Source organism: Epinephelus fuscoguttatus, linkage group LG15, assembly GCF_011397635.1.
Source record: "Epinephelus fuscoguttatus linkage group LG15, E.fuscoguttatus.final_Chr_v1".
Taxonomy (NCBI): domain Eukaryota; kingdom Metazoa; phylum Chordata; class Actinopteri; order Perciformes; family Serranidae; genus Epinephelus; species Epinephelus fuscoguttatus.
The window spans coordinates 21,505,873-21,530,589 of NC_064766.1; the positions used below are offsets into that span (position 1 = coordinate 21,505,873).

The 24,717-nt window shown below is 43.1% G+C and overlaps 3 protein-coding genes across 4 annotated transcripts; all 3 read left to right on the forward strand.

Annotated features, from left to right (window-relative positions):
- The first annotated feature begins 1,748 nt into the window (after positions 1–1,748).
- LOC125901715 (E3 ubiquitin/ISG15 ligase TRIM25-like) lies at positions 1,749–14,585 on the forward strand. Of its 2 annotated transcripts, none has more exons than XM_049597579.1 (2): positions 1,749–1,938; positions 12,039–14,585. In XM_049597579.1, the coding sequence occupies exon 2, from the start codon at positions 12,386–12,388 to the stop codon at positions 14,057–14,059; it is 1,674 nt and encodes a 557-aa protein (XP_049453536.1). In that variant the 5' UTR covers positions 1,749–1,938; positions 12,039–12,385; the 3' UTR covers positions 14,060–14,585. The 2 variants fall into 2 exon arrangements, with proteins under 2 accessions (XP_049453536.1, XP_049453537.1); XM_049597580.1 differs by lacking the exon at positions 1,749–1,938 and adding an exon at positions 6,172–6,237.
- Positions 14,586–17,560: 2,975 nt separating this feature from the next.
- Positions 17,561–20,168, forward strand: LOC125901713 (tripartite motif-containing protein 16-like). Its single transcript, XM_049597576.1, has one exon. The coding sequence runs from the start codon at positions 17,659–17,661 to the stop codon at positions 19,333–19,335; it is 1,677 nt and encodes a 558-aa protein (XP_049453533.1). The 5' UTR covers positions 17,561–17,658; the 3' UTR covers positions 19,336–20,168.
- A 2,218-nt stretch (positions 20,169–22,386) lies between these two features.
- LOC125901710 (tripartite motif-containing protein 16-like) lies at positions 22,387–24,078 on the forward strand. Its single transcript, XM_049597573.1, has one exon. It carries the CDS (start codon positions 22,387–22,389, stop codon positions 24,076–24,078), a length of 1,692 nt encoding a protein of 563 aa, XP_049453530.1.
- The last annotated feature ends 639 nt before the right edge of the window (positions 24,079–24,717 follow it).

The window sequence follows — 24,717 nt, forward strand, 5'->3', positions numbered from 1 at the left end:
TGCCATTGCCGTCTCTCCATGCTCTCCGATGACATTCAATTTCAGTATAGTAGCTCTGAGTGTTAGCTAGGATGAGGGCAGCAGGTGGGCCCTCCTATTTTAGGACGGCCTACAATGGAGAAATAAGGCACCTCCTTCCCTCTGGTAAGCTGGGAGTCCGCCTTAGGCAAGCGGTAACACTCCCTTTGCCTCCTAGTTATGCGTCAAATAGCAACTGGGCAGCTCTCAGTGCTAGTAGCCCTACTGTAGGCTACAGTAACACTGAGTGTTAGCACAGTAACTGAGTAATCAATTTCCCGTCCTTGTGATTGTCTTCATTAACAAAACTGGTGCATATTTAAATAAAATATTTCAGAAAATTTGTAATACAAAAAATACTTGTCTTAATATGAGTGATCAACCGGGCAAGTTACATGGGGATGTCTATTCGTTAATTTTTCACCCCATTTGTAATATTTTGCCTACACTGGTGTAAGTTTGTTTACAGAGTGATAACTATAATTAAGCTACTAGATAGGCGGGGCTATCATACCAAAATATAAACTAGAGACCTGTAGAGAGATAAAAATGCCAAAACTGTTTGGTCCCTGTGGGTGATAGGGGCCTACCATGTTGTGAAAACTATCCCTTTAGCCCCTAGACTAATAGGGCCCCATTCTATTTGTCTGTTTGAAGTTCTGGCTGCACTAGTTACCTGTCAGGGGCTGGTGACATCAGATGGTGAGGTGAATAATCTAATAACCTACTTTTATGATAAGATGACATTCTTTGGCACATATAAATGCAATTTTGGGGTGATTGGCTTATTTACATTAATAATGGCAAACACATGTATACATGCCTTTTGGATTTTTTATTCCTTATTTCATGTCCGCCTATAGTTCATGTGTGTTTAGGTGTATACATTTTTTTAAAAGGAGCAAGGTACTGATAGAATCTTTGCTGCATCGTGTGCAGCAACTGTCTGTGAACATTCAGTCCAAATTTGGTGACATTCTGATAATTATTTCCCGAGATTCATGTGATAAGGCAGACACCGTCCCTTCTGGAGAAGTCTCAGTATTGACTATTTTAAATTTTGGGGAGGACCCAAAGATCATCCGATTTTTTTTTTATTATTTTATTTTATTTTTTTTATTAAGCTACTACATAGGCAGGTCTGTAAACTAGAGACATAGAGGAAGTCAAAAAATGCCAAAATTGTTTGGTCCCTTTAAGTGATACCAATTTGTGAAAAATAGCCCCTTGGCCCCTGGACTATTGCTATCACTGGGAGGAAGTACTTTAGTGTTCAAAGGTATGTTGGTGATCCAAGACCGATAACTAGATCAAGTCAAGAGGAAGACATTATCTCTAGGATGAGATTTGGGCATACTGGTTTAGGCAGCACTTTACTTATTTTAAAGAAACATGCTGATGGTAAATGTAGTGTATGTAGTACTGCTGAGACTGTAGAGCATGTTATTGAGTACTGTTCCAAATTTGACCAGGAGAGACAGCAACTCAGGAGCTGGAGTTAGAAAGTGTGCCTTTAAACATAAAGACTATCCTCCAGAAAAATTCAGGCGAGGTTTGCTTCAGGTTTTTGTTTTATTTCTTGAGTAGAACTGCTCTGATCAGAAGAATTTCGTTTTTGTTTGTTTTGTTTTGTTAATATTAAGTTATCCAGACCCAGACTCCATTTCGGTAGGTGGCGGTAATGCTTCCATACGTTGTTTGCCAACCGCCATAAAACTAGAAGAAGAAGACGTAGAAGAAGAAGAAGTAGAAGAAGAGGAGGAGAAGAGGAGAAGGAGAGTAGAAAATTTATTACAAAATTGACAAAAGTCACTAGTCACTAGTTTTGTCACCGTCACCACCAGCAACAATCAACCGGCAGCAACGACGTCGACATCCGTTCAGGAGGGTCCGTCGTGTGGAGATCGAGATGAACAACCAGTGAGTAACGTTATCAAAACTGTCCAAGGGGTCAATTTTTTCTATATTTATAATTATTCCTTTACGTTATACATTCAAAACATTACAAAGTATGTAAGTAAATTATTAACAACTACTCAATCTGCATTAAAATGATCCCTGTCAGTGTTAAAGCTTTGTATTATATATATGTTATCTTTATTGACAGACTCAAGGTCCAGATATAAAAGACACATGCAGACAAACATAAGATAGACATGTGTCCTCAATGGTTAAAATACATACAGATGATGGTTCCAATATTTCCAAAGGCTGGAGGAATATCTTGTCTCACTTTTGGTAGGGTCAGTTAAAGACATAATAATCCCATTCCTGGACTCAATCTGCCGACACCTAAATTTATAAATAAAATTCCTGAGTAGTGCTTGATAGTGTTGTCACGATACCAAAATTTTGACTTAGATATCAATACAAAATTTAGTATCACAATACTCGATACCAAAATGATACTTTAAACCAAAACGATACTGAAACAATACGATTCAATACTCGATACCTAAAGGATCAGACACAGACTGTCCACATTGGTTGATCACATTTTCAAATCAAAGCCTAAAAAAACACCCTAAAAATCTCATATGTTAATATATATCGAAGCAAATTGCTATAGTTATATTTATTACATTATCATAGTAGCCTATTTCATATTGTCCTGTGCAGTGCGGACAATGAATGCATAGACTACTGTTCTACTGTTCCAAAACAACAAACCGTCATTATACAAACGGCTCATTTCCACTTAAACAGTAGCCTACTCCAGCAACCTAATCACATATTTTAGCCAGGCAGGGAGTTATTGTTCTTTATGCACCATATATGTTCACTAGATTAACAGTAGGAGACTAGGAATGTGCCTGGTTTTACTGTCCATTCTGGCTGCCTGCCACCGTAACATTATAGCCTGGCTAAGGCTATTACTCTAACAAGGCATAGCTGCATAGCTTAGGCTAGCTGACATTAATATGCTATTCAGCTAAGCATTTTGAAAAGCACCACAGTGACACCCTCAGACAAGTGCAGTTTAATAATTTGTTGTTTTGGAACTCATAATTTTAAATAAAAGCCGCTGCTTGTCATAATTTAACTAGCCAGCTCATCTGCTAAGCTGACGTTTCATGTAGGTACTCCGTGTACAAGTCGGTGTCTGTCACTCAGATGCAATCGCTTGTTTTGGCTAGTGCTGCCACCCAGTGGTCATTCAGAAAAACTAGTGTCGAAAGTGAAGAGCCATTAGTATTGAACCGTTTTCAACTTAAGAGTATTGAAAAAGTATTGAATTTCGGTATATCGTGCAACACTGGTGCTTGAAAAGTGCGAACATTACGGTTTACAAACATCTTGCTAGCACTTTCCCATCTTGGGTACTTTAACAAGATTCTAAGAGCATCATTATGCCACCTTAATCTTGGCTTTGGACGCATCTAAAAATAAACGTAAACATTGTTGTGTTGTGCCTCTTATAGTTAGAGACAAGTTCTTTAACTTCTTTCTTAATATCGCTTTAATGTGTGTTATAATTTACTGCTGTAGATGTTTAAGGTTGAGGAAAAAGGAAAAAACAAGAGAAAAGGAGAGGAGGATAACGAGAAAAAGGGACGGAAGAAAAAGGAGAGGGAGACAACGAGAAAAAGGGACAGAAGAAGAAAGAAAAAAGGGAGAGGAAGACAATGGCTGCGGTCGAATAGTCTTTTTTGCTTAGGAAGGTTCCTAACTAAGTGAAATGACCTGGAAGTATCTAAGTGGCAGCCATGATAAGAGCTGGTCGAATTCTCTAAATTTTAAGGAAAGGTGCTTCAATGCTTCCTTTCTAATCTCCTTTAGCATAGGGTACACTGGACCATCCTTTACGGAGATAAAGGATATAGGAGATAATTCCATCCCACAAGTCCTTGCGGCGGCATTATTTAAAGCGTCCAAGCAACGCACCATTCACAAACTCAAATGATTAGGAAAGAAATAGATCAACATGACTGAGAAAGGAAGGAGATCACCATGTAAGTTACCATTGTTTATGAAACATTATACATCTCAGTCCATAACTTGTTCATATGCTATATGTTTATGAAACATTATACATCTCATGCCATAACTTGTCCATATGCTATATGTTTATGAAACATTATACATCTCAGTCTATAACTTGTTCATATGCTATATGTTTATGAAACATTATACATCTCAGTCCATAACTTGTTCATATGCTGTATGTTTTCAACTTTCAACATTATGTTAAACTTAGATGTGACCTATGAAGGTTTCGCTACTATTGGTGTACCCTCCGTCCACAGCTTTGTTGAACTTGTTTTATAACAGGATAAACAAATATGCAAATATACAATGCATCATTTTAATTTTCCGATTTTGGTGTGAATGAGAAAAAAACGGAAATCCACGTGCTTTTCCCGTTTTCGTCCTCAAATGGTTAATTGAAATAGAAATTAAACCAAAACCAGAAACCTACTTGTTTTTCACCTTGATTGTTATATCTATATTATCTGCCCCTACTGCATCTCAAAACATAGATAGCCTAGATAGATAGATAGATAGATAGATAGATTCAAGAGCATTATCTAGACCTGCTTTATGTGAAAAGTACCCTGAGATAACTTTTGTTGTGATTTGGCACTATATAAATAAAATTGACTTGAAAAAAAAAAATAGATCGATAATCAATGAAGTAACATTGCTGTGCCTCATGCATAAATTCAAGTCAAGTCAACTTTATTTATAGAGCACATTTAAAAACGACAACCAAAGTGCTTTACAATGGATACAAATTATGCACAACAAGAAAATCGACCAAGACAATAGAGTTTGCCTTGAGCAAATTCAATGAAAAAGATGAGTAACAAACAATATGTTCTCATGATGAATCACCAAAAGCTAAGGCAAAGAGATCGGTTTTTAGCCGGGCTTTGAATATATTTAAAGAGGGTGAGGATCTAACTGTGTGTGGCAGGCTGTTCCACAGTTTTGGACCAACAACTGAGAAAGCTCTGTCGCCTCTGGTTTTTAACTTTGTAAGTGGGATAGAAAGGAGTGATTTGTCAGTGGATCTGAGGGGACGAGAGGTGGAATAGGGAGTGAAGAGTTCGGAAATATAATCTGGTGCTGGTCCATGGAGTGCTTTAAAAGCAAATAAAAGAGTCTTAAAATCAATCCTATACTTTACAGGTAACCAGTGAAGCGAGGCCAATACAGGGGCAATGTGATCGCTTCTCCTGGTACCAGTAATAAGTCTTGCTGCTGAATTCTTTTTTTTTTTTTTTTTTTTTTTTTTCTTACTTGTCTGCATTGGTCTTCATAGCTTAGCGCCACTAAAGGGTGTAAGCTTCTTGTGAAGATTGATGCACTGTTAATCTTGCAGTCAAGTATTTTATACCCATAATGCGTGGTTGTGACCATCACCCACCCTCCCTGGAGACTAGCCTAACAGCCTTTATTGGAAAAACTTCCTAATATGAGTCAGAGAGGGCCGTGATACACCAAAGTGTGTCAGGGGGAAAGTAAGGAAACAAGCAAGGGGGAGGGGGTAGGTGCTTAAGTCCTGAGTTATATAGTGACAGTGCATGCGGAGAAGAAGGAGGAAAAACAAACAAATGAACAAACAAACGAAAGAAAGAAAAAAAACAGGGGAGAAACAGGCAGTGTAGCTGATGTATTGTAGCCTTGAGGTGGTTGTGCTTCATGCGGATTATCAAAAATAAACATATACATGTCTACTATACTGTACTGAAAAACAAAAACAAAAGAGAAGTCTATACTGAACACCAAAAATGTGAGAGTCTTGGTGGAGGGGGAAAGCCCGATTGCAGAGAAGAGTTGCCAGCGCGTTGTGGTAGGTCTGAGACGCAAGTGGGCCCCTTTGGAGTGATCCCATCGGTTCTTTGCGATGCGTCACGGAGCTGAAGTATTGAACATGCATGCGTGTATTTGAACCCTCCCAATGTGTTTATGAAAACCATCACCAGGGTCCAGGGCCAGCCCTGCGGGGGAAGGGGGGCGGTATGGCATCCCAAGAACGCAGGAGCGCCCAGACCCCAAGACCAGGGAGCCGCAGAGGCAGCAGGACACCACGCAGGCCCAAGGACCCAGGGCGGCAAAGGCCGGCACCCCCAGAGAGCCAGAGACACACCCCAGACAGGCGGGGCAGGAGGGCCCGCCCACCCACCGCCCGACGCGGACCCACCACCCCCCCCCCTTACTATGATTCTCCGATCCCTGACGGCGAAACATTAACCCTACACCGTGAATGTGAATGTGAGTGCCCATAAGTGTGATGTGGTGCATTAAAATTGAGGGACATAGGAGACAGGTGGGGGCAAGGCTGATGGCTACAGCCCACTGCTGTCCTGCAGCCCGTGCAGCCATAAGGCACCTGGAACCTGTTCCCATCTGTCCCCCAAAATGTAGGTGTATGTGGTGCTTTAAAATTGGAGAGCAGATAAGGATGGGCCGGGGGGCAGCATGGAGGGCTACCGGACACCACTGTCCCATAGCCTGCCCCATCATGTAGCCCCCCAATCCATCCGTGGTCCACACCTCAAAGAGTGAGTGTATGTGGTGCATTAAAACTGTGCAATGTGTGGTGAGTGAACTAAATGTGGTTTAGGAGGCCAGGCCAGTGTAGGCCCGGCCCGAGGGCCGGAGGAATGGATGGGAGGGGCTAGCAGGTGGCACCAACCAGACCCCGGCGCCGCGAGGCCCCCAACACCCATGGACAGCGGGCCAGGCGGGCCCCAGGGAAACCCAACGGGCCCCCACCTAACCCCGCCCCACTGGCAACTGCAGTGGCAGGCCCCCGCAGTGGTCCCGACCTGGGCCACACCGCCCATAGCAAATCGGCCCCCAGCAGAAGGGCAAGGCGCACCACCAGGGTGCACGGACGACGGGCACCCCCCAGCCCCCCCGAACCCCGACGCGCAGGAGCACAGACCAACCCGCAACCCCGCCAGTACCCCCCCAGACCGCCACAGACCCAAGGCCGGACCCCCAGCCCATCCGGCCCGCCCCACCGGCGGCCGCACACCAACGGGCAGGCCCACACTGCGCAGCACCAGAACACCCCCCGCGGGCAGCACCCATCCCCCACGCCAGGCCCCCCAACCCAGGGGAGGACCCCAGGCCCACCCAAGGCCGGGAGGGAGGAGCAGGGAGGGACGGGGAGAGGGGGGAGGGAGGAGGGAGGGGGAAGGGCAGGAGCGGAGCGAAGGGGGGGGGAGCCCACCCACCCCGCACCACCAGGGGCGGAAACAGCCCCCCAGGGGGGACCGGCCACGCCGCCCCAGGCCCAGGGAGCACGAGGAGACCCCGCCCCCCCCAGGCACACAGGGCGAGCAGTCCAGACGCATCCGCTCCCAGGGGAAACCGCCCGGCCCCGCAATCCCCCACAGAGCTAGGGAGCAGGCCCGGATTCAAAGGGAAGAAGGTGCACCTAACACATGCTTAAGACCTTGAGTTCTGATGAACCGCTGTGGTATATTGTGGTGAGAGAGATAGAGGGATTAGGGGTTACATCATTAACAAAAACACGTTACATATTACACAACAGTCTTTCTTGAGTTGTAATATTTATATGTACAAGTGGCATATGCTCACAGGCTGAGTGGCACTATACAGACACGTTTAGTGAGTGAATAAATGGTGACCATTTTTCTGTAAAGTATGTTAATTGGTTTCTGTGGCCAGCAGATATTTTCTCCAGCGAAATATGTTCTACAAGGAGATTCAGCCAATGTTTGATGTTGAGGGTCTGTTTATCTTTCCAGTTGACTAGGATTGTTTTCTTGGCGATGGCGAGAGCTACAAGAAGAGAGTTGCAGTGGCTGTTTGGGAGGTCAATTGTCATGTTTGGGAGGTCATTGTCATCTTGCTGCTGAATTCTGAACAAGCTGCAAGCATGAGAGAGCTGACTGGTTGATGCCGGCGTAGAGGGAATTACTATAATCTAATCACAAGGAGATGAAAGAATGAACCAGAATTTCTAAATCTTTTATGGACAGAAATGATTTAAGTTTTGCAATGGATCTTAGATGGAAGAAGCTTGAGCTGACAACTGAGTTGATCTGTATATCAAATTTAAAGGCAGAGTCAAAGATGACACCAAGATTCTTTACATGAGATTTTAAATGGGAAGACAGAGGACCAAGAGCACTGGTAACAGTGGCAGAAGTGTCTGTAAGGCCAAAGATGAGGACCTCAGTTTTGTCATGGTTCAGCTGGAGAAACCTTCATGCCATCCAAGATTTTATGTCATTAATACAGTGAATTAATGCTGTAAGGATCTGATGGTTTCAAAGGGAGGTACAACTGGAAATCATTAGGGTTGGGTCGGTTCTCGGTAATACCAGTTCGGTCCGGTACTCTGTCTTGGACCGTTTTTTTTTTTGTTTGTTTTTGTTTTTGAGACCGACCGGACTGCATACGTCATTTTACAGCCTGTGTCTGCCTCTTCGCCAAATGCACAGTGAGCAGGAGAGAGAGGGGGGTGGGGGTGAGGCGGGGACTGAGCTAGGGGCTGAAGGTGTGCATGCGCCTATGGCCTCTACTGAAGCCTGGAGTTTGTTTAACAGTGACGGACGGGGAGTCGATAATAATGGCGGACAATTTAGTCTCAAAAACATCAAAGAATGCGCCAATATGGCAACACTTTGGCTTTGAGGCAGATGAAGGAGGCAACCCTACAGACTTAGATAATCTGAAATGCAAACATTGCATGAAAAAAGTTTCGGCTTCAGGTGGCAACACTTCTAACTTGAAGAAACACCTGGAAAAACAGCATGCCCTCATCGCTGCACGGCTCGGTCCGATAGGGTCTTTGTCCTCTGCTGGGACTTCATCAGCACAGCTCTCCATTGAAGGGTCCTTTGCAAAGGGCACAAAGCACAAGCGTGACGGTCGGAGATGGAGGGAGTGCACTGAAGCAGTCGCCACATACCTTGCTGCAGATATGGTTTCCTTATGAACTGTTAAGAAGCCAGCCTTTAAAAGACTGCTACGTACACTTGACCCTCAGTATGAGCCCCCCCGGTCAAAAGTACTTCTCAGAAACTGCCATTCCAAACTTGTACAATCGAGTGAGAAATTAAGTCCAAGCTGTACTGTCTTCAAATAGCCACTTTGCGCTGACGACAGACATGTGGTCCAGTCACAGTATGACACCGTACATGTCACTTACGGTTCATTTAATTGACAAAGACTGGAAGATGGTGTCAAAGTGCGTCCAGACACACTTAGTTCCCAAAGACCACAACACAGAAAACTTGGCTGAAGCACGGATGCGCAGGCGCGCGTACACACACACATTATTATCAACATTATTCATACATAATGTATTATTGCTATTATACTATTGCTACTATTATAGCCCATTATGTATTATCATCCAACAGGATTGTCCAACTCGTTGGGGGTCCAAGCACGAAATGATAAGCGAATGATGGAGCAGCAAGACGCAGTAAATCGTGTTCTAGAGAACGGCAGAAAGGCCATCACCAAGCTCAACTGGCAACACAAGGATGTGTTAGTCTCCCTCGACAAAGCCCTCAAGCCAGTCAGTGATTTCACTGACATTCTCGGGGGAGAAAAATATGTCACCATATCGTCACTCATCCCAGTGCTCAAACTCATGGAGACTGATACTTTGTGCGCTGCTGAGGGGGACGTAGATCTCACCAGGGATGTGAAAGCTGGCATCTTAACACGACTGAAGGGAAAATACAACGACGACAAAGTCAGGGAGATTATGCACGTGGCCTGTTTCATTGATCCACTGTATCGTGGGACTCGTTTCTCTGGTGCAGAGTTGGAGGACACTGTGCGTAAAGTGGAGAAGGAGGCCATCACCCCGGCCAAAGAAATGGAGCGACCGGAGGAGAGGTGCTGGTGGAGGAGAGCAACGCAGCGGCAGCGGCGCAGCGGCAGCAGCTGCATCGTCGCCACCTAAAAAGAGAAGAAGTTTGGGGAGTCTTCTCAGCGACACAGCAGTGGCTGCTGCTGCCATTCCAAAAACCACAGAGCAGAGGGTTTCAGATGAGATGCTCATCTACAAGCAAGAGGCAGTGGTTCACGGAGAAGAACATCCGTTGGGATGGTGGAGAAAGAGCCAGTTTCGCTTTCCACTGTTGGCAAACGTAGCACGCAAGTACCTTTGCATTTGTGCAACCAGCACTGCATCTGAGAGGTTGTTTAGCAAAGCAGGGAATGTTGTTACAGCTCAAAGGTGTCATTTGAAGCCAGCAAAGGTAGACATGCTGGTGTTTCTGGCTAAGAATCTTGAGTTTGATGACTGAGTCTGACAACGACGAGTAAGCTATGCCAGTCAGAGAGACAGGCTTTAAAGGGCATTTAATTTGCAGTGTTTTATTTATTATTTGATGTTCAGTGCAATTCTCTTATTGATACAATTGTCCTACATGATGTTTACAGGCTGTTTTCATGTGGACTTGCACTCACTGTGTAGTCTAGGCCAGCCGATTTATGCCCTGGTTAAATGGATATTTTCTGAGGCTGCAGATTTGTATTTTATTATTATTATTTGTATACGGTTTACAATTACATGTTCATTTGCACTCATTGAGTAGGCTGGGCCTGCCGATTTATGCCATATTTTAAATGGTTTTTGTTGAGGCAATTTTCTATTTTGTACATGTGCATGTCATAGAGACAGTTCGTTTTTTGTGTTCATTTGCATTCATTCAGTAGGCTAGGCCTGCAAATTTATGCCATTTGCCATACCGTATTTACATATTGTACATGTTAGAATACAAAGAGCACTGAGCAAAGAAGATCCTTTCATAAACAAAAGGATAACAATTTTTTTTATTTTCCTAGAGATGTTCATGTTTGCATTGATTGAGTAAGCTAAACCTGCAAATTTATTTGTAAGGAAGGAATAAAAGAAACGAGGTGTTACTGTCACTCTGTTGTCCTATGTGCTTTGTTTTATTGTAAATGAGTCAATTGCGCCCCAAATGGCGAAAATCTGGTATTACCGACTTGATCCGTTTTTTCACAAAAACCGGATCAACCGTTTTTTGTTTTTTTTCTCATACCGACCCAACCCTAGGAATCATCTGCATAACAGTGATAAGATATATTGTATTTCCTCAGTATAGAGCCTAATGGAAGCATGTATAGTGAAAATAGCTACAGTGGAAGGATCATAACAAAAAATACAAAAGACTGTAACGTTAAAAGGTATCTGCCTAAGGTTATTAAATACTTGCAGTGAGCACCCCACCCCACAGCAGAAACAAAAAGAGAGACGCTGTGCGCATTTACGCATGAGGCACAGCAGCGTCACTTTTATTATTAATATTATTTATTATTTATCTGTCTATCTATGCAGTAGGGGCACATAATATTGATATAAAAATAAAGGCCAAAAATAAACACAAGTTGGTTACTGGTTGTGGTCTAATTTCTATTCCAATTCCCCATTTGAAGAAGAAAATGGAAAAAGCACCATTATTTTTTTATTCACACGGAAAAACAAAATAATGCATTTAATATTTGTTTATCCTGTTATAAAACAAACAAGTTGAACACAGCTGCGGGTGGAGGGGACACGCACCCGTAACATATGCTCAGTTTGCATCAGTCATTTATTCATTTGAGCGTTGTTGTATTGCCAGCCTTTAGTAATATCATTAATTAATTTCACTATTTGGGATTCAGATGGGTGAGTGTGAGCAAACATTCTCAGTGTGACAATTTCGTTTCAGTTTGTGGCTGGCAGCCTATATTCCTTTTTTAATTCAATTCCGACCTTAGTAATTAAATAATATCTTTCACCGTGTTGTCCACGTTTATATATCCTGCATGAAACAACACGATGAGAACGTACGGGGCGCATTATGTAAGATGCGCGAAAATCATCTCTGTCACATACAGTCATGAAAGTACAAATTATCTAGTGAAATCATTTCTCTGTATTTGACCCATCCTAAATATTCTATCAGAGAGCCTGCTGGTAAAAATAATACGTGAATATTCTGTTAAAATGTATGTATCTGTATAATTAACCTGTTGTTGTTTTGTGTGTTATTTTCTCATTTCAGCACCACAGCAATAAAAGGATCAATAAAAGGATGTGGAGGGCCCCAAGTCTGTCTTCGCCTTGGGCCCCAATATGACTAAATCCGCCCCTGCCTGGAATGAAGCAAAGCTGGATGAGCCCTCCCTCCTCCTGCTCTCACACACAACGAGTTCCACTCTGTCCACACATTTCCTTGATTCCTACCACTCAGATCTACAGATTGAAGATGGGTGTAACCAACATGTGGTGACATGACAGAGCTGACAGGCTCCATTCACTGCAGGAACACATGATGTTCAGTTCAGAGCTCAAACTAGTTTCACTGTTCAGGAAGTGAGAGTCAGACAGGTGTTGTCACTGAGAGGTGAAATGGCGCAGAAAGGAGTTGAGCTGGACCGAGAAACCTTCTCTTGTTCCATCTGTCTGGATCTACTGAAGGATCCAGTGACTATTCCATGTGGACACAGCTACTGCATGAACTGTATTAAAACCCACTGGGATGGAGAGGATGGGAAGAAAATCTACAGCTGCCCTCAGTGTAGGCAGGGCTTCACACCGAGGCCTGTCCTGGTGAAAAGCACCATGTTAGCAGTTTTAGTGGAGGAACTGAAGAAGACTGGACTCCAAGCTGCTCCTGCTGATCACTGCTATGCTGGAGCTGAAGTTGTGGCCTGTGATGTCTGCACTGGGAGAAAACTGAAAGCCCATAAGTCTTGTTTGGTGTGTATGGCCTCTTTCTGTGAGAAACACCTTCAATTTCATTATGAGTCAGCTCCGTTCAGGAAACACAAGCTGGTGGAGCCCTCCAAGAAGCTGCAGGAGAACATCTGCTCTCGTCATGATGAGGTGATGAAGATTTTCTGTCGCACTGATCAGCAGTGTATCTGTTATCTCTGCTCAATGGATGAACATAAAGGCCACGACACAGTGTCAGCTGCAGCAGAAAGGACTGAGAGGCAGAGAGAGCTGGAGGTGAGTCGACAAAACATCCAGCAGGGAATCCAGGACAGAGAGAGAGATGTGAAGCTGCTCCAACAGGAGGTGGAGGCTATCAGTCACTCTGCTGATAAAGCAGTGGAGGACAGTGAGAAGATCTTCACTGAGCTGATCCGTCTCATGGAGGAAAGATGCTCTGATGTGGAGCAGAAGGTCAGATCGCAGCAGGAAACTGAAGTGAATCGAGTCAAAGAGCTTCAGGAGAAGTTGGAGCAGGAGATCACTGAGCTGAAGAGGAAAGACGCTGAGCTGGAGCAGCTCTCACACACAGAGGATCACAACCAGTTTCTACACAACTACCCCTCACTGTCAGCACTCAGTGAATCCACACACTTATCCAGAATCAACATCCATCCTCTGAGCTACTTTGAGGACGTGACAGCAGCTGTGTCAGAAGTCAGAGATAAACTACAGGACATTATGAGGGAGACATGGACAAACATCTCACTGACAGTGACTGATGTGGATGTTTTACTGTCAGACCCAGAGCCCAAGACCAGAGCTGAGTTCTTAAAATATTCATGTGAAATCACACTGGATCCAAACACAGCAAATGAATTCCTGTTATTATCTGAGGGGAACAGAAAGGTAACATTCATGAGACAACAACAGTCTTATCCCAGTCACCCAGACAGTTTCACTGAAGAGTTTCAGGTCCTGAGCAGAGAGAGTCTGACTGGACGTTGTTACTGGGAGGTGGAGTGGAGCGGGGGAAAGGTCTGTGTAGCAGTCGCATACAAGAATATCAAAAGAGAAGGTACCTCTTATGGTTGCAGATTTGGATTCAATAAAAAATCTTGGGCGTTATATTGTCATGAGAACTGTTATGTATTTTGGTACAACAATATTAAAACTCCTGTCTCAGGTCCTTGGTCCTCCAGAGTAGGGGTGTACCTGGATCACAGTGCAGGTATTCTGTCCTTCTACAGCGTTTCTGAAACCATGACTCTCCTCCACAGAGTCCAGACCACATTCACTCAGCCTCTCTATGCTGGACTCTGGGTTTATTATGTTGGAGTCATTGCTGAGTTGTGTGAACTCAAATAGACAGAAGTCATTTAAGGGTTAAATCCTGTGTATTAATTGTTATTTAGTCTCCATGTTTGTTGCTGAGAGCTGATTGTTGTGGCATCTCTTCACTGCACTGAGATCAGCTGTCAGTCAAACATTACGGACGGTACTTTGTCGTCTTCTCCTGAATTGTTGTGTAAATATTTCTTGCAGTGGTGCTCCTTCCTGTGTGTGTTTAGCCGTGGAGGCTGTCACTGCTCATCATGATGTGTTGTAAACTTCTTTGTGCTCTGAATGTTTAATGAACATTTCAGTGGATGTATTTGTACGTTGTTGTTTCTCTCCCACTGCATGAGTCTGAAGAGAGAAATCAGCAGACCTCCTTTATCTCCGATATTGTGCTTGTAAATTTGTACAGAAATGTATAATTAGCTTTTAATGTGTTAGTGTGACAGATTAGTTAGCTACTAGAAACTGTAATGATCCTGATCATAATTAATAAGGAGATCATTCATTAATGTCTTTTACACAAACTGAAGGTTTACATGATGAATAAACAAACATGAACAAAGTATTTTCTTCTTGTCTTCATTCCAGGGTATCAAACAAAGCCGATGGAGAAACTGTGACACTGATATGAGAGTATAACTGAGGCAGATGTCCTCCTGAAACACCACAAAGTCCAGTGTTCATGTTCAGAGCAGAGGAGCGTTTGTCAGTCAGTCTCTGTCCTTTAACTTTCCTCACTCAAACAGTTTTGTCACAGAGAAATGAGCAGAGTTTTCTATCGTGTGTTGCTTTTTACAAGGAACATTTTCTTTGTGCACTGAGTCAAGAAAGAGGATTTATTACAGAGAGATATTTAGAGTTGATTTGGTTAAGTTCAGGTGTGAAGAGGTTTTTTTTGTCCTGAAACACACAAGAGACAACAGATCAACAAATCTGTCTTTACTGATGTTGTTTGAAGCTGCCAAAGGCTCAGTGAAGTTTGGACATGTCTTCCTGCAGTGAACATCACTGCAGGTTAACAAGTGAAATGTGGAAAGTGATGCACAACACAAGAGGACGCCTTCATCCTGCTAACCAGGGATGTAGTGGAGGTTAAAGCACCTCAACTCACTGTGTCCACAGTTTTAGTTCAGAACATGTTTTTAGGCTGATAAAAACCTTTATAGTAAAAGTGCATTGTGTCATACATCATGGTAAAAGCTGTCAAACTGATATTAGTTCATCAGTTAGAGGAACTTTACTGTCAGTGATTTAATGCACCACCCTGCCAGCACGCTACGAGACCCAAATCAAACACACCCAAGATGATGGAGACAGACGGTTGCATGTTGGATCTGGCTAACGTGCTAAATGCTCATGGTGGATCCTGCAGCTGTGACTTCTACATTCATTGGGGAACTTTAGGTGTGTGAGGCCTTTGTTCTGTTTGTGACAATAATCCCTGATGTGACTGCAGAGAAGTTTCAGCTGGTTGCAATGTGCAGTCGTCACAGCTAGATGCCCCTAAATCCCCCTAAATCTTACACACTGGACTTTGAAGCAAAAAATCTTTTACCAACCATAACCAGGTGGTTTTTGTGCCTAAAGATAAACACAAGTTGTTGAGACATAAAGTTTATATCACCGTACATATGTAAGGTATCTGTGGTTTGCAGAAACGTACAATGCCAACATTTATTCAGCCGACTGGGTTGAAACCGATGATCTTGATGAAGTGGAGAATATCAGAAAAAGTTACAGTATGGATGACTGTGTCACAAAGTTCTTTCTGTCTCATTGTGTCATACGGATTACAGTTAATTTATCATGTTGATCTGTTCTGTACGACATCTATTGCATGTCTGTCCGTCCTGGAAGAGGAATCCCTCCTCAGTTGCTCTTCCTGAGGTTTCTACTGTTTTTTCCCCGTTAAAGGTTTTTTTTTGAGGAGTTTTCCTGATCAGCTGCGAGGGTCCAAAGGACAGAGGGATGTCGTATGCTGTAAAGCCCTGTGAGGCAAACTGTGATTTGTGATATTGGACTTTATAAATAAAAATGATTGATTGAGGCAGACTGACAGGTCTGATATGTCTTATTCACTCAGCAGCTGACTTGTTGAATGATGGCGAGTGGATTTAATAATAGTGATAATAATAATGACAATGATGCTCATCACAGTGACAGTGGCAGGGCTACAGACCGTTCTTTAATTGCGACAAACTTAGGCAAATGACTCAATAACAATGGTAACACATGCAAAAGTGTGTGACCAAAGTCATGACGGTGGGGGGTGGGGGTTACGGCTTTGATCAGCGAATATAATGTGACTTGGGATGTACACCAGACTCTGGCTCCGTTATGCAGCAGATCCAGCTGCGCCGGCGTCATCAGAATAGGACGTCGCTTTATGTCACGCTTCAGAGTAAGGTCGTGTCATGTCTCTTAATCAGCAATCCTCGCTCCTCACTCCTAACTCCTGACTCCTGCATGTTTCCCTAAGTGGGAGGGACTGAACAGTTGGGTAAGGTGGCTAGATAAGGTGGTTAGCAGTAATTTTAAGAGACTTGGGATGCAGGCATTGGATTTGTTTGACTGTTTTGACTGCCATCCTGTTTCCAGCCTGTGAGCCTGTTCCTCACTGTTACCTTCATTTCTTTGTGTTTGTCTGCATTTCAGTCATCCTCCTCCTGCTGCCCAAATTCACTACTGTGACAAATTGCCTAAAAGAATATATCAACATATACTCCAAAAAAATCACACTGGACAGAGTCAATAATGGAAACATGTAAAGATATACATGATGAGACAGAGCTGCAGTGACGGGCATTTAGAATATGGTTTGATTTAAGAAGGAGGATATGAAGAAAATAATATGTAGCTTGTAAAAATCTGAACAACATAAATAAGAAAAATAAATATGTCTCTCACTGAACTGCAGAGTCAAATGATGTGGTGCATTCAGGTCCTGTGGGATTCAGAGGTGCAACAATTAACTCGTCATTTATTGGTTTAAATGCATCAAACATTAGAATACACATTTTATTCACATTTACATTTTGAATTTAACCAGTTTTCTTCAAAAGTATTTCGTGGACTTTATGAAATGAGTCAAAACAGTTTGATAATATTATTACAGCAGTGTTTAAATTTTCTATTTTTTGTATCCACTGTATGTAAATAATTATAATCATGAAAAACTTTATTCAAACTGTATTTTTGGAAAATGAGAAGAATCCATTTTAAGGACTGAGGAGCCGTCTCCAAACCCACTGATTCTAAGAGTTTACCTCCTAAAAGTTGAAGTGATTAGTGTTTTTAAATGAGAAATGAGCTTTATTTTAAACAAGTGTTAAACACACAGTATCTCTGTCTCAAACCGCTCCTCTTCCTGGAATGACTCAGAGTTTTATGAGCCCTCCCTCCTCCTCCTGCTCTCACACACAGCGAGCTCCACTCTGTCCACACATTTCCTTGTTCCCTCCCCTTCAGACCTACAGATTGAAGATGGGTGTAACCAACATGTGGTGACGTGAGAGAGCTGACAGGCTCCATTCACTGCAGGAACACATGATGTTCAGTTCAGAGCTCAAACTAGTTTCACTTTTAAGGAAGTGAGAGTCAGACAGGCGTTGTCACTGAGAGGTGAAATGGCGCAGAAAGGAGTTGAGCTGGACCGAGAAACCTTCTCTTGTTCCATCTGTCTGGATCTACTGAAGGATCCGGTGACTATTCCCTGTGGACACAGCTACTGCATGAACTGTATTAAAACCCACTGGGATGAAGAGGATGGGAAGAAAATCTACAGCTGCCCTCAGTGTAGGCAGAGCTTCACACCGAGGCCTGTCCTGATGAAAAGCACCATGTTAGCAGTTTTAGTGGAGGAACTGAAGAAGACTGGACTCCAAGCTGCTCCTGCTGATCACTGCTATGCTGGAGCTAAAGATGTGGCCTGTGATGTCTGCACTGGGAGAAAACTGAAAGCCCTCAAGTCCTGTTTGGTGTGTGTGGCTTCTTACTGTGAGAAACACCTCCAGCCTCATTATGAATCCTCTGCCTTTGAAAAACACAAGCTGGTGGAGCCTTCCAAGAAGCTGCAGGAGAACATCTGCTCTCGTCATGATGAGGTGATGAAGCTGTTCTGTCGCACTGATCAGCAGTGTATCTGTTATCTCTGCTCAATGGATGAACATAAAGGCCACGACACAGTGTCAGCTGCAGCAGAAAGGACTGAGAGGCAGAGAGAGCTGCAGGTGTGTCGACAAAACATCCAGCAGGGAATCCAGGACAGAGAGAAAGATGTGAAGCTGCTCCAACACGAGGTGGAGGCTATCAGTCGTTCTGCAGATAAAGCAGTGGAGGACAGTGAGAAGATCTTCACTGAGCTGATCCGTCTCATGGAGGAAAGACGCTCTGATGTGGAGCAGCAGGTCAGATGGCAGCAGGAAACTGAAGTGAGTCGAGTCAAAGAGCTTCAGGAGAAGCTGGAGCAGGAGATCACTGAGCTGAAGAGGAAAGACGCTGAGCTGATGAAGCTCTCACACACAGAGGATCACAACCTGTTTCTACACAACTACCCCTCACTGTCAGCTCTCAGTGAATCCACACACTCATCCAGCATCAACATCCGTCCTCTGAGCTACTTTGAGGATGTGACAGCAGCTGTGTCAGAAGTCAGAGGTAAACTACAGGACGTTCTGAGGGAGACATGGACAAACGTCTCACTGACAGTGACTGACGTGGATGTTTTACTGTCAGACCCAGAGCCCAAGACCAGAGCTGAGTTCTTAAAGTATTCACGTGAAATCACACTGGATCCAAACACAGCACACACACGTCTGTTTTTATCTGAGGGGAACAGAAAGGTGACATTAATGAATCAACAACAGTCTTATTCTGATCACCCATACAGATTCACTGAAGAGTTTCAGGTCCTGAGTAGAGAGAGTCTGACTGGACGTTGTTACTGGGAGGTAGAGTGGAGCGGGGGAATAGATTATGTGGCAGTCACATACAAAAACATCAGCAGAGCAGGGAGCATAAATAAATGTAGATTGGGATGGAATGACAAATCTTGGGCGTTAAGGTGTGAGAAGAGCAGTTACAAATTTTTGTACAACAATGCCGAAACTCCCATCTCAGGTCCTCAGTCCTCCAGAGTAGGACTGTACCTGGATCACAGTGCAGGTATTATGTCCTTCTACAGCGTCTCTGAAACCATGACTCTCCTCCACAGAGTCCAGACCACATTCACTCAGCCTCTCTATGCTGGATTTTTGCTTTACCCATCTCATGGAAACACTAGTTGGATTTACATCCAAAAATAATGCAAATTTTGGCTGAATTGTTAGAAACATAGGAAAAAAAAAAAAAAAAGCTAATAGTTGTGCCTAATTTCCACTGCTGATATGTGAATATTAGGATTAAGTTTGTCAGAGCAGAGAGCATTTTGAACAACTACAGCTCTGAGCTCTGTGTTCTGGTGAATGACTGGTATGCATACATAAGCATGTTGAAAGCCTTCAGAAACAAGGATGAGAGCTTGCAGTGGCCTATGCAATGACTGTACATTCGCAGGGTCTGTTTCCATTGCTTTTAGTTGCATTTACCTTTCATCAATATGACAATGTTTCCAAAACAATTTTGCAATATGTGTTTCAAATCTTATTCACTCTCCATGTTTGTCGCTGAGAGCTGATTATTGTGGCGTCTCTTCACTGCACTGAGATCAGCTGTCAGTCAAACATTATAGGCGGTACTTTGACGTCTTCTCCTGAGTTGTTGTGTAAATGTTTGAGTTTCTTGCAGTGGTGCTCCTTCCTGTGTGTGTTTAGCCGTGGAGGCTGTCACTGCTCATCATGATGTGTTGTAAACTTCTTTGTGCTCTGAATGTTTAACGAACATTTCAGTGGATGTATTTGTACGTTGTTGTTGTTTCTCTCCCACTGCATGAGTCTGAAGAGAGAAATCAGCAGACCTCCTTTATCTCAGATATTGTGCTTGTAAATTTGTACAGAAATGTATAATTAGCTTTTCATGTGTTGGTGTGGCAGATTAGTTAGCTACTAGAAACTGTAACGATCCTGATCATAATCAATAAGGAGATCATTCATTAATGTCTTTTATACAAACTGAAGGTTTACATGATGAATAAACAAACATGAACAAAGTATTTTCTTCTTGTCTTCATTCCAGGGTATCAAACAAAGCTGATGGAGAAACTGTGACACTGATATGAGAGTATAACTGAGGCAGATTTCCTCCTGAAATACCACAAAGTCCAGTGTTCATGTTCAGAGCAGAGGAGCATTTGTCAGTCAGTCTCTGTCCTTTAACTTTCCTCACTTAAACAGTTTTGTCACAGAGAAATGAGAAGAGTTTTCTATCATGTGTTGCTTTTTACAAGGAACATTTTCTTTGTGCACTGAGTCAAGAAAGAGGATTTATTACAGAGAGATATTTAGAGTTGATTTGGTTAGGTTCAGGTGTGAAGAGGGTTTTTTTTTTGTTCTGAAACACACAAGAGACAACAGATATGATGCAAAATACTTTTTACAACCTGAGAGCTGATGTGAATATTTGTGAAATGGAAACTCTCCTCTCCCTTCATTCCCATGTGACCTGAATGCATCATCAGTATTACAGGGTGTGCCTCCTGTGAACAATCTGACACAGTGTAATATTACATATATTTAAATCTGTCTTTACTGATGTTGTTTGAAGCTGCCAAAGGCTCAGTGAAGTTTGGACATGTCTTCCTGCAGTGAACATCACAGCAGGTTAACAAGTGAAATGTGGAAACTGATGCACAACACAAGAGGGCGCCTTCATCCTGCTAACCTAGGATGTAGTGGCGGTTAAATCACCTCAACTCACTGTGTCCACAGTTTTAGTTCAGAACATGTTTTTAGACTGATAAAAACCTTTATAGTAAAAGTGCATTGTGTCATACATCATGGTAAAAGTTGTCAAACTGATATTAGTTCATCAGTTAGAGGAACTTTACTGTCAGTGATTTAACGCACCACCCTGCCAGCACGCTACATGACCCAAATCAAACACACCCAAGATGTTGCAGACCTACATTTGCATGGTGGATCTGGCTAACGTGCTAAATGCTAACATGCTCATGGTCAGCACTGTGTCCTAGACATGTATATACAACTAAGTTAAAACAAAAAATACACTTTAAGGGAAACGTAACGCCGAGCAAATGAGGTTTGCTATTAACATATCGAGGGTGGTGATGCAGTGGTTCGCACTGTCGCCCAGAGAAAATGACAGTGTCTGGAAGTGTTTTTGCATATTACTGATGAGCTCACTATATTAGTCCTCTACATAGAACTCCTTAAATAGGGAGTCGTGAATGAGTGAAAACTGTGCAATTTCTCCTTCACTTTAATATGTTTTTGTGGCTGCAGCTTGTTTGATGGCGAACCTCTAGCATTTTTTCACAGCCCCAAATGTTAACTAAAATACATGCATTATATTTTAGTGGTTAGCATTGTCGCTTCACAGCAAGCATTTTCCTGGTTTGGAATCTAGGGTGGGGGTTTTGAGTCCTGGGGTGGAGGAGCCCTTCAGTGTGGAATTTGCATGTCTTTTAGCAGTGAATCTGTTATGTTTACTACATTTTATTAACGTATACTAAGTACATTTTTACCCAGGTGCTTCTGCCTCTTTGTGTCGTTGTTTTGCATCTCGTTGTAGTCATAATGCATCTTTTTATGGTTTTGTGTCTCCCTCAAGAAATTTTGTGTCTTTTTTGTGTCTATTTGTGATTGTTTTGACCCTTTTTTGTGGCTATTTTGTGTTTCTTTGCAGTTCCTTTACATCTGTTTGTCAACATTTTGAATCTCTCCCTGGTCAGTATGTGTTAATTTGAGTAACATTTTGCAACTGAGGGCCAAGGGGGCCCCTCTTACACTTTGGGTCCCTTGGTAGGCCTGTTCACTGATCCTGTAATGCTTCAGCAGCAACTGGCCACTTTAATTGTGCAGGGAACATAACATTGGAGTACTCAGAAGAGTGCTCAGATTTTACTCAGAGTACACTGTTCTTACTCCATGCTGTAAATGGCAGCTAAGAACACACCCTGCCTCTCATAAAAAGCTCTTGGTGGAATGAAGTAAAGCCTGAAAACTCTCCCCCCTATTTCCTGCTCTCAAACACAAAGAGCTACACCCTATAAAACATTTGTTTGTTCCTCCCTTTCACAGATCTGCATTTAGGAAGAAAGCTGTAAACACGTTGTTAAGTGTGAGAGCTGATAAAACTTATTTGCTGCAGAAAATGAGAGCAGAGATTTGTTTTGAGATAGTTTCTGCTTAGAGAAAGGGAAACAATTTGACAGTCACGAACAATCACTGAGAGGTGAAATGGCGCAGCAAGAACATCAGAGGGACCGAGCAAAATTCTGCTGTTCCATCTGTCTGGATCTACTGAAGGATCCGGTGACTATTCCCTGTGGACACAGCTACTGCATGAACTGTATTAAAACCCACTGGGATGGAGAGGATGGGAAGAAAATCTACAGCTGCCCTCAGTGTAGGCAGAGCTTCACACCGAGGCCTGTCCTGGTAAAAAGCACCATGTTAGCAGATTTGGTGGAGGAACTGAAGATGACTGCACTCCAGGCAGTTCCTGCTGATCACTGCTATGCTGGAGCTGAAGATGTGGCCTGTGATGTCTGCACTGGGAGAAAACTGAAAGCCCTCAAGTCTTGTTTGGTGTGTGTGGCCTCTTTCTGTGAGAAACACCTTCAATTTCATTATGACTCAGCTCCGTTCAGGAAACACAAGCTGGTGGAGCCCTCCAAGAAGCTGCAGGAGAACATCTGCTCTCGTCATGATGAGGTGATGAAGCTGTTCTGTCGCACTGATCAGCAGAGTATCTGTTATCTCTGCTCAATGGATGAACATAAAGGCCACGACACAGTGTCAGCTGCAGCAGAAAGGACTGAGAGGCAGAGAGAGCTGGAGGTGAGTCGACAAAACATCCAGCAGGGAATCCAGGACAGAGAGAGAGATGTGAAGCTGCTCCAACAGGAGGTGGAGGCTATCAGTCGCTCTGCTGATAAAGCAGTGGAGGACAGTGAGAAGATCTTCACTGAGCTGATCCGTCTCATGGAGGAAAGACGCTCTGATGTGGAGCAGCAGGTCAGATGGCAGCAGGAAACTGAAGTGAGTCGAGTCAAAGAGCTTCAGGAGAAGCTGGAGCAGGAGATCACTGAGCTGAAGAGGAAAGACGCTGAGCTGATGAAGCTCTCACACACAGAGGATCACAACCTGTTTCTACACAACTACCCCTCACTGTCAGCACTCAGTGAATCCACACACTCATCCAGCATCAACATCCGTCCTCTGTGCTTTGAGGATGTGACAGCAGCTGTGTCAGAAGTCAGAGATAAACTACAGGACGTTCTGAGGGAGACATGGACAAACATCTCACAGACAGTGACTGACGTGGATGTTTTACTGTCAGATTCAAAACCAGAGCCCAAGACCAGAGCTGAGTTCTTAAAGTATTCACGTGAAATCACACTGGATCCAAACACAGCAAACAGAGAGCTGTTATTATCTGAAGGGAACAGAAGAGCAACATTAGTGAAAAAGCAACAGTCTTATCCCAGTCACCCAGACAGATTTGACAAATGTTGTCAGGTCCTGAGCAGAGAGAGTCTGACTGGACGTTGTTACTGGGAGGTGAAGTGGGAAGAAGCGGGAGTTTGTGTCGCAGTCGCCTACAAGAACATCAGCAGAGGGGGCTCAGATGACTGTAGATTTGGACAGAATGAAAAATCTTGGGCGTTACATTCTTACCGAAATCATAGTTATACCTTTTGGTACAACAAAGTCCAAACTCCCATCCCAACTCCTATCCAATGTCGTAAGACCTTCAGAATAGGAGTGTACCTGGATCACAGTGCAGGTATTCTGTCCTTCTACAGCGTCTCTAAAACATGCATGACTCTCCTCCACAGAGTCCAGACCACATTCAGTCAGCCTCTCTATGCTGGATTTTGGTTTTATTACATTGATGACACTGCAGAGTTCTGTAAACTCAAATAGACAGAAGTAATTTCACTTTTTCACTGCACTGAGATCAGCTATCAGTCAAACATTATGGGCGTTACTTTGACGTCTTCTCCTGAGCTGTTGTGTAAATGTTTGAGTTTCTTCTGGTGGCGCTCCTTCCTGTGTGTGTTTAGCCATGTAGGCTGTCACTGCTGGGGAAATCTATAATTATATTTTCATGTATTGGTGTGGCAGACCTGTGAGCTATCATAAACTATAATTATAATGATCATAATCGTTAAGGAATGCATCATCAGTGTTACAGGGTGTGACTCCTGTGACCAAACTGACACAGTGTGATATTACATATATTTGAATCTGTTTTTACTGATGTTGTTTGAAGCTGCCAAAGAGTCAGTGAAGTTTGGACATGTCTTCCTGCAGTGAACAAATGTCTGTGGTACAAAAAAACCCAGAAAGTAGTTATTTTCCTGGTAGTAGTTTAACTTATTTCACTCACTAAAAGAGACATTTACTGTATGTTCTGCTACATTTTGATAAAATTAAAAAAAAGTGTTTAAAAAGTGTTTTAAATGTTTTACTTTGTCATAGTGTATTTTCTACTAACTGATTTTAGTTAAGCGTCAGAAGGTTGTTTTCATATTAATGCTTATGTGTGAAAAATTGAATCAA